The 9,034-nt window shown below is 55.7% G+C and overlaps 1 protein-coding gene across 3 annotated transcripts; it reads right to left on the bottom strand.

The window, feature by feature from the left end:
* Nucleotides 1-2,282: 2,282 nt before the first annotated feature.
* PIANP (PILR alpha associated neural protein) lies at nucleotides 2,283-8,323 on the bottom strand. 3 transcript variants are annotated; one of them, XM_014957210.1, is made up of 5 exons: nucleotides 8,255-8,323; nucleotides 7,559-8,130; nucleotides 7,325-7,406; nucleotides 6,840-7,067; nucleotides 2,283-6,685 (listed from the first exon to the last, which is right to left on the bottom strand). In XM_014957210.1, exons 1-5 carry the CDS (start codon nucleotides 8,269-8,271, stop codon nucleotides 6,664-6,666), a joined length of 921 nt encoding a protein of 306 aa, XP_014812696.1. In that variant the 5' UTR covers nucleotides 8,272-8,323; the 3' UTR covers nucleotides 2,283-6,663. The 3 variants fall into 3 exon arrangements, with proteins under 3 accessions (XP_014812696.1, XP_014812698.1, XP_014812697.1); XM_014957212.1 differs by having other exon boundaries at nucleotides 6,906-7,067; XM_014957211.1 differs by having other exon boundaries at nucleotides 7,559-8,127; nucleotides 8,255-8,319.
* Between the last annotated feature and the right edge of the window lie 711 nt (nucleotides 8,324-9,034).

Below are 9,034 nucleotides of genomic sequence, written 5' to 3'. Positions count from 1 at the left end.
TGCAGAGTTACCTCTGTTCTAAGCTGTCTGTCCCTTCTGCATCCAGGCTTACACTTGAGCTAGCACGGCTCATCCATGCTGTCCTGAGGAGCACAGTGATGCCCCCAGCTCCACAGGTGCTTTCCCACCACTACCCTCGTGCCCACAGCGTTGGGCACCCTGTGAAGGCACACAAAGTGGCAGTAGCCAACAGGACTGGCCCAGGGAGGAAGGCAGAGCTGGAGCACGTGGAGTCCTAACTGCTGCAGAAGCTCCTTGAGCAGGGGAGGTAAGGGAACACTCTAGCTCGCTGCCAAATCCCTGCATTGACAGGTGCTTCCAGTTGACAGTTGCCTGATTTTATTTTTTATTTTTTTTTTTCCATAATGGGATAATTTATTGCAGGTTATAGAAGGCACTCAGCTGGAGGGAATCCCAGCTTTGGGAGATGCTTTCATAATGTTTTTCTGAAGTAGTCTCTTTCCCAGGAAATCAGAGTGATCAGCAATACCTCATGCTTGGTTTTGACCACATGTTGGGGTGATTTTTGTGTGCCTTGATGTGGTTGTACAGTTTTTAGGCATTCTTCTTTGATTTAGATAATCACATCCATTCCTCCCCTCTCTGCTGTCCTCGTTCAGCATGCAGCTCCCCATTCTAGCTCCATGTTGGAGAACAGGATGCTGGGGAGATGCTGGGGAGATGCTAGGGAGAGAGTCAAGGCTGGAGACGAGGAAGGAAGGGAGATGGTGGGGAAGGAGGCAGGGCTGGGACCAGACTGGAAAGGTGGGAAGTCCACATGGGCATGTGGGCAAGAGTGATGTAGTGGGGAATGGTGGTGGGAAGGGACTCGAGCAGGGAGTCAGGAAACCAGAATTAAGAACAGCAGCTTGTGGAGCATCTCCTGTGAGGCAGAAAGTGAGTCCTGGTGAAGAAAGGGAGCTTTTGACTGAGCTGCTGCAGCCTCAGCCTCTGCCGAGAGGGCACTGGAGGAAAAACATCTGATGACAGAGAAGACAGCAGGAAGGACTGAAGCTCTGGCTGGAAGCAGATGAGGTTTCTGCAAGACATTTCACTGCACTGATGAGTATGTGAGTTTGTAATTTCAGCACAGTGAGAACCTATCACCTTCTCAGTCGAGTCTCTCCAGCCTGCCCAGCCCCAGAACTGCCGTATGTGGCTGACTGTGGGGGATCAGCCCAGAGCACAGGCAACCGGCCACCTAAAGCAACAGGGGTGAGGGACTCCCTCCTCCCACACTCAGCACAGGGGCAGAAGAGGTGCTGTTCAGCCTCTTGTGTGTACATGCCCTGGGACAGCCACCACAGGCATGTGTCTGCTCTCTCATGGGCCTGGGGCCACCTCCAGCCCACAGAGATCCTGTCCAGGGCACAGGGTGCCATGTGGAGAGGTCTGGCCCGGCAGCAGGAGGTAGTTCTGGGTCCTTCCAGTGGGAAGAGACCTCAGGACAGAGTCTGAGGTGAGGTCAGGGCTGGAGTGCCTGCTCCTTCCTCTGGAAGTAAAGCAACCGAGCAGGGACACCTATGCCTGAGAGACTTGGACAGCAAGTGGACTGAAGGACCAAGGGCCAGGGACCGTCCCCAGCATCCAGCAATCCTCCTACCATTGCTGGGGAGCAGCCCTTCAGGGCGGCCACCATGCCTGGTGCTGGTCTCCAGCAGCCCCTCGGCGCCCTCCCCAGCACCGATCGCTGCAGGGGCTTGCAAAGTGGGGGAGTTGCAGGAGACGAGGATGCTTAATTACAGAGCAGCCCTGGAAACCAGCAACAGCAGCGGCACTGTGGCCAGGAGGGGAGGCAGCAGGGCTGTAAATAGAAATTGCGGAGGCAGCCGCGGGGAACAGAGTGAGGGAGGCTTCTGCGCCTGCATCGCTCCGTCTCCCTCCCTTCCCTTCAGCTTCTCTCACCTCTCCCGGCCACCCTGGCTCCCAGCACAAACTGGAGTGTTGACAAGCAGCCCCAAAACGTGCCCGGGAGGCAGCAGCTCCAGAGGCAGAACAGCCACCCTGGGTAGAGAAGTGGTTGTGCAAGGCAACCTCCATCAGGGGCCACCTCCCATGGAAATCTGTGAGGAGGGTCAAAAGGGCCACTTTGGCTGACAAGGAGACCAAGGCAAGATGGACACGGGGTCAAATCGCCCCATCTACCCCTCCAGAGGAGGCTGAGGGATGCCAGATGTCTGACACCCTGTCCCACAAGGATCTGCCCAGGGTGAAGTCCCTGTTGTCCCACCCTGATGTCTCCGCTACGGCCTCTTCCACAGCAGCGAGAGCCCTGCTTTCAGTATTTTGCAAAGGTTTATTTAAAAATGTTGAAACTAACATCCCACAAGAATTGAATATTTCACCACGAGGAGAAGAGAAATCCTACAAAAATATATATCACAGCGCACAAGGGCAGGGGAGGAGGGGGGGAGAAGAGCGAGACCGAGCGGGGAAGCAGGAGGGAGGACGGAGGGGAGGACGGGAGCGGCGGCAGAACAAGACCGAGTGGCGAAGGGAGAACAAGAGAGGAGCAGGGGAGAGCGAAACAGCAGGAGGGGAGAGATAACCAGGAGGGAGACCGTGGTACAGGACAGGAGTGGGAAGTGGGAAAAAACAGTGGGAGAGGGGAAAACAGCAGGAAAAAAGGAGTAGGGAGCCAGCAGTCAGTGAAGGAAGGGCCCCCCCTGCACCCCTCTATGGTCTTGCCAAGGTAGGGCCAGGACTACAGTGAGACAGCAGCAGGGGGGGTGCCATGGGGGAGCTGGAGTTTGGCCCAGGGCTCTTGTGCTACAGGACTCGGCTCTAAGGCTGTGCCATAGTTTAATCCAGAGCAGTCTGAAGGTGATCGTGTTGGAGAATTTTGTGGGGAAATGAGCAAACCGCTCCTTCCCAAGAGCTTTTCCGTATCAGGAAAGGGGAGTGGGGAATGAAGGGACCAGATTTGCAAGGGCACTTAGGTGCCGTTGAGGAAGAGGTAGATAGCCCTCTCTGAAGACGTGGGATGCTTGGCTGGATGTGAGTCCCCGTAAACAAGACCGGAGGAACGCTGTGAAAGCACACACCGAAGGTCTGCTCCCCTGCTTACCAGTCACAACCGACCAGATGGGAAAACCCAAGCAGGATTTGGCCTTGTGGTCACGTCACTCTGCTGGGGAAGGAGAAGGAGACTCCAGTTCCTGCCCTGGAACAGTGCCGGGTGGAAGGGAGAGGTTCTCCTCCAGACCTTCCCTCTTTCCCACTGGGCTCACAGAAGGACCACCCTTGTGTTAACAGAGCCACATCCCTCCAGGAGCTCAGGGCTAGCATGGGGCCTTCCACTCACCCAGCCCACCTCGATGTTTCCTTTTAATGGCACAGAAATGTTGGGCAGGGTCAGTCTAATGCTACCAACACTTTCAGTCGTTTTCCCCCGCACACCTTTCTCTCCGTAAAATTTCCACTGGCAAAAAATTAATCCAGATCTTTCTCCTCCAGTCACCTAAAAGACAAGGAAACCTGACGGGCTGTGACTGAGAAGATGCTGGCCTCTGCCCTGGCTTGGTACTTGGTGCTGTCAACCTGTCTGTGTGTGCGTGTCACAGAATATTAGCCTGGGCTAGGGAAGAGACTGCAGGCATGCTCTGGCTCCAGTCTGCGGATGGGGAGATGGTTTATAAGGCTCCAGCCATGGAGAAAGCAGAACCAGTGAGATTATTTATTGACTGGAAGAAGCTTGTGTGTCCACAGGTGCTTTGAATGTTTCGTTCCAGGGACAAAATATATCAATGAAAGTTTGGGCAGGACGATGAAGTTGCTTCCCATATCTAACCTGTTTTGTGTCAGAGGGTAAATGACTGTCATAAAAACATATTTGGCTAGAAAAATTGATCTTGGAAAAGATGTTTAGCATATCCAAGCTTCTGTCATTGCAAGAGTTTTCTCTACTGCATTCCCCAGCTTCCCCCTTACCGCAGCATCCATGAAAGGCTTCATTCCCTGGAGATACTTTTAACAAAAACAGAGACATGTTAGAGAGGGGGGAAAAAAAAACCTACGCAAAACACTGAAATCTGATTTGTTTGTAGAGTTCACAAAAGCCTGGTGAGCAGAGCGCAGGGCTTCCCCTCATCCGGCGTTGGAAAATGTTTTCACTACGGCACCTGCGGTGCCCTGCCACTTCCTTACAGACCTTCTCTCCATGTAGTGCGTGGGATGGGAAAGTCCAAGGACAGCCCTTGAAGTGGTAGAGTCTAAACTCTGGCCTTGTTTCAACGAGCGCTATTGATCAAAGAGAAATCTAATTAATCTGGTCTGGAAGATTACTTAAACCGGTTGAAGGCATTATAGTGTAAAATGCCAGCAATAAGCAGCGCAGCCTCTTGCCAGACAGATGGCCTTCTCCAGCCCCGACGTGCCAGCGAGAGGAGGAACGGCCCCGAGCTGCCCTCGGCTGGTGGGGGCTGTGGCAAGCGGGGCAGCGGGCAAGAACGGCCATCTGCCCCCCTTCTCCCTCCACCTGCAGCTCCAATGTCTCCACCAAAGCCTTGAATGAAGCCTGAATAAGGAAAAGGCTCAATAACAGATTTATCTGGGGTAAAGCAATAATATCCCCTACTATAAGCGGCAACTCAACCTGTGCTTAGACTAGAGACCTCCAGAGTCCTTTTCCACCTACACCTTTCAGCCATTCTGTGCTTTTAATAAGCCAGTAATTTTATTTGACCTGTCATTTTCTCCAAATCTCTACTGTTTTTTGCGAAGCTTATTGCAATTTACTCTCTCATTTAAATGTCCTTCACGGTGAGTCAGATGAGACCCGAGATCACCTAATGGTTCAGCTGGGTAAATGGGCAGAAACAGGCCTCTTATGAAATTCCGTGTGCTTTGTCCTATAAAGAATAGGCTTTTACTGCACAGATAAAGGATGAAAGGGCCATTTCCTTTTCTCCAAGATGACTTTTGTCAGAGATCTTGTAAGGTACATTAGGGCCTTCAAATTGTGGGTGAGTTTCCTGTCTCTGGCCACATCAGTCCAGCAGCTGAAGGTGTTTGTACAGTATAGGGGCAACTTTACCTAAATCTGCATCATTTCAGCTCGGTGGCTGTCAATGCAGGGGGCCTGTGAATAACTTTAAAGGTGTCCACAAAAGCCAAGGGAGAGCAACTATTGTCATTAAGCTGAAATTTGCCATTTCACACTTTCTCAAAGTGACACCGACGGGTCCACGCATAGGAAGAGGCTGAGACGCACTGACCTTGCTCACACAAGTAACTGCCAGTGGGGCTGCCTGACCTACGGACCACCACAGCCCCAAAGTACATGCTCAGGCAACCAGTTTGCACCAATACCTGTGCCGTTGGTTTCAGTTCCCCACCAGTTGGGACAACACACTGATGAAGGCACCAGATACCTGCTCCCTCATGGTCTTGGTGAGTGTTGCCTCTTGGGTCTCCAGTCACCCTGCATTCCAGGAGACACCCACCAGCAGTACATGGCAACGCTCCCAACGTTCCCGAGGTCAGCGCTAAATTGTTCTTTGTCACCCCAGGCACACAGAGTCGTATGTGCTGCTTGTCACCTGTGCCATGAGTGTCTGACAGCAATTCCCTACCTCAGCCCAGGAAAACCCAAATTCCTCATGCCCAGCTATATCTACATGCCACGCTTTAGCTGCTTTGGTGGTACCCCAATGGACAGGACACTTGCTAAATAACGTGGTGGGCAGAGGGCTTCGCCTCAGATTTTTCTGCAGAACATCACCATAGACTGATGACCACCAGGAAAAACTTTGCTGAAGGAGACTGAGGGGATGGAGGGGGACAGCAGGGAGGCTCCCAAGAGATTGAAACGTTTGGAAAGCTAAAGGAACTTTTTCCAACTTTAACTGGCAAGAGGTGGGGGGAGGAACTGAGAGAAAACAATTGGAGATGGAGAGGTGAAGAAAGGTACAAACTGAAGAGAAAAACAGCAGAGGAGTGTTAGGCGGAAAGAAAATGGAAAGATGTGAGAATCTTCCATCCAGGGGGGAGGTAATGTTTCCTTAAGGAAATGGGTTGCTGAGGGGACCCAGGTGCTGCGTGAGCCTCTTCTGCCCAAGCTTCACCCACCCTTGGGACCCTCAGGAGGGCCAAGGCCTCGGCAACAGAAGAACCTGCCACCGCCTGAGCCCGGGCTCAGGGGAGAGCGAGCCCCGGCAGGCAATCCTGCAGCCACTGAACTCCAGACGTTCACTTCAAAGCACACAACATGGGAAGGGACACACAGAGGGGTTAGGGCCCACAGGGACAGGGGTACGCCTTTCCACCTTGCCTACCCCAATGACAGGCATGCACTGGTGAGAGAGTCATGGAGGTCCAGGGGTGTGTGTGTGTCTGCGTGTGTGCTAGAAGAGGGGCCGGGGAGGCCAAGATGTCACACCACCACCAGCTGTCTTCCCTCCCCACCGTCCTGCTCTCTCATCACCCTGTCCTGCGTGGGCTGGGGGGTACGGGGTCCCCAACCTTCCCCCAGTGGGAAGCTAGGGCGGCCCAGCTCGTCCATTTGCCCAGGCACGTCCTGGTGGAGTTAGTTAATCATGGTGGTGGCGAGCCGTGGCACAAGGAGGTCGTTTGTTCCTGGGGGTAGCAGAGGCGGCGGGAGTCGGCGCTGGCCGGCTGCAACATCGGAGGGTGGGACAGCCAGCTCTGCTCCTCCTGTGAGCATCACAGGTTCACCAAGGGGATTCTGGGGGGAAAAAGGGAATTGGAAGTCAATTATCAATGGGTGCTTACGCCATCCTACTGCCCCTGCTGACCGACCAGCCCCTTTGCCCTGCCTCAGCCTGCCTGTCCCCCTGTCCCCTGCCACCCCCTCCCTCCCCAGCTAACCGGCCACTCACCGGTTGAGCTGGAAGGCCGTGCTCTTCCCATGGCCCCCTAGTTTCTCCATACCCTCCTGGCCTTGCCTGGACTCCTCTGCCTCAGGCGTGGGGGTCAGGGAGTCACCGTAGGGCCCCAGGATGCTGACGGTGGTGGGGGAGAGGTCCGTGAGGGGCTGCTGGCTCTCCTGCTGCCTCCCACCGCTCTGCTGCCCCGAGTGACGCCGGCGTTTCTGGTTACGGTCCCAGCTTTGGAGAGAGATGAGGGGTGAGATGAAGTGTGCCCCCTCAGACAAGCCCCAGCCCTCGATGACAGAGGGGCTCATGAGACCCTGAGATACCCAGCACTTAGAGCCCAGCGCAGCCACGTGCCGGACCTCCCGAGGGCTTCCACCACCAGATCCAGCTGGTGCAACACCCTTGGGATGAATGCATCCCAAGCCCACAGTCCTCCTGCCCCCCCACCGGTGTGGTGACAGCCTCCATCGGCCCCCAGCGCCACTCACCAGAACTTGAATATGATCCCGGTGGCAACCAGGACGATGATGATGGAGATGGTGATGGTGACGTACAGCTGGGGGTCTACACCTGGGAGACAGAGGAGGAGAGGAAGGGGAGTGTGATGGCCACCCCCACCGGTCCCTGGAGAGCAGCAGCGCAAGGGGAGGTTCCTGCTGGGGCAGAAGGAGCTGCTCCCATGGGGACGGGGTGGGGGTGAAGGAAGCGAAGGGCAGGTTTACCTTCCCCCCGGGGCCCGAACAAGAAGGGCCGCAGGGTGGCGGGGGTCTCGCGCAGGTTGAGCCCCGCGTTGTGCAGGAGCGAGTGGGAGTTGGGCTGCGCCGTCGCCATCCCGTGCGGTGAGACGAAGGTGTAACCCAAGGGCGGGAAGCCCGGGTTGGCCGAGTTGGCGTCCCCGCCGTCCTCGTCCGACACCGTGGGGCCCCAGACGATGGCCCAGGGGTACTGGGAGGAGGGCATGCCGTCCTCGAACCCGGAGGGGGTGGCGGGGCGGGCCCCCACCGCCTGGCGCCGCAGCCGCACCACGTGCCGCAGCTCCGACCCCCGGGGTGGCAGGGCCCGCTGGCGTGGGGCGGCCGGGCGAGCATCCCTCCTCTCCTGCAGCAGCGAGGTCCTGTCCCAGATGCACATGGGCCGGGGGGCCGAGGGGCTCCGACGGGCGCAGAGAGGCCGAGGGGCTGCCGGACCCCGGGAACGAAGAGACCAGACGCCGGGGGGAGGGACGGCAGAGACCAGGAGGAGGAGATGCCAAAGCTGCAGGGAGTGGACGCGGGAGAGGAGCGGAGGCATCCTGCTGTGGGGTCAGAAGGAAGAAAAGAGCCTTATCTGAGATGTCCGTCCGGCTGGAAAGCCCAAGCCCGGAGCAGCCAGGAGCAGCCCACCCCCCACGGTCCTTCCCGGCAAAGCTCTGAACCTACCAGGCACCAGGCTCCATCGCAGATGTAACAGTGTTTTCCCTCAGCGAGGATCTCGTCTCATCTTCTTCACTGGGAAAACCAAACGGGAGAGGTGTCAGTGGTCCCCTCACCCGCCGGCTGCACCTCTCCCTGTGGAGGCACTGCAGGCGAGACTCCATCCCTGGCCATCAGGGCATCGCAGCACCCTGCTCTGGAGCCCCCCGTGCTCAGTTGTGTTTAGTTCTGGGCCCCTCACTACAAGAAGGACATTGAAGTGCTGGAGTGTGTCCAGAGGAGAGCCACCAAGCTGGTGAGGGGTCTGGAGAACAAGTTGTATGGGGAGATGCTGAGGGAACTGGGCATGTTTAGTCTGGAGAAGAGAAGGCTGAGGGCTCCTCATTGCCCTCTACACCTACCTGAAAGGAGGTTGTAAAGAGGTGGGTGTTGGCCTCTTCTCCCAAGGGAATAATGACAGGAGCAGAGGAAATGGTCTGAAGTTGCGGCAGGGGAGGTTTAGATTAGATATGAGGAAGAATTACTTTACTGAGAGGGTGGTGAGGCACTGGAACAGCCTGCCCAGGGAGGTGGTGGAGTCACCATCCCTGGAGGGATTTAAGACACGTGTAGATGTGGCACTTCAGGGATGCTCTAGTGCCTGAGATTGTTGGGTGTGGTGATTGTTGTGGTGATGGGGTGTTGGTTTTTTTGTTTTCGTGTTTTTTGGTTTTGGGTTGGTTTTTTTTTGCTTGTTTGTTGTTTGTTTTTTTTTTTATGGTTGGACTCGATGATCTCAAAGGTCCC

The sequence above is a fragment of the Calidris pugnax genome, unplaced genomic scaffold (genome assembly GCF_001431845.1).
Source record: "Calidris pugnax isolate Ruff unplaced genomic scaffold, ASM143184v1 scaffold225, whole genome shotgun sequence".
Lineage (NCBI taxonomy): Eukaryota > Metazoa > Chordata > Aves > Charadriiformes > Scolopacidae > Calidris > Calidris pugnax.
The sequence above is the reverse complement of the archived record's forward strand: the minus strand, read 5'-3'. Positions and strand labels throughout refer to the sequence as shown.

What these genes read in the sequence shown, in the direction of transcription:
- PIANP (XM_014957210.1), bottom strand. An exon ending in GTTCGGGCCCCGGGGGGAAG is followed by an intron (nt 7,407 to 7,558) that starts GTAAACCTGCCC and finishes TCTGTCTCCCAG; the next exon opens with GTGTAGACCCCCAGCTGTAC. An exon ending in ACGGCCTTCCAGCTCAACCG is followed by an intron (nt 6,686 to 6,839) that starts GTGAGTGGCCGG and finishes TTTTCCCCCCAG; the next exon opens with AATCCCCTTGGTGAACCTGT.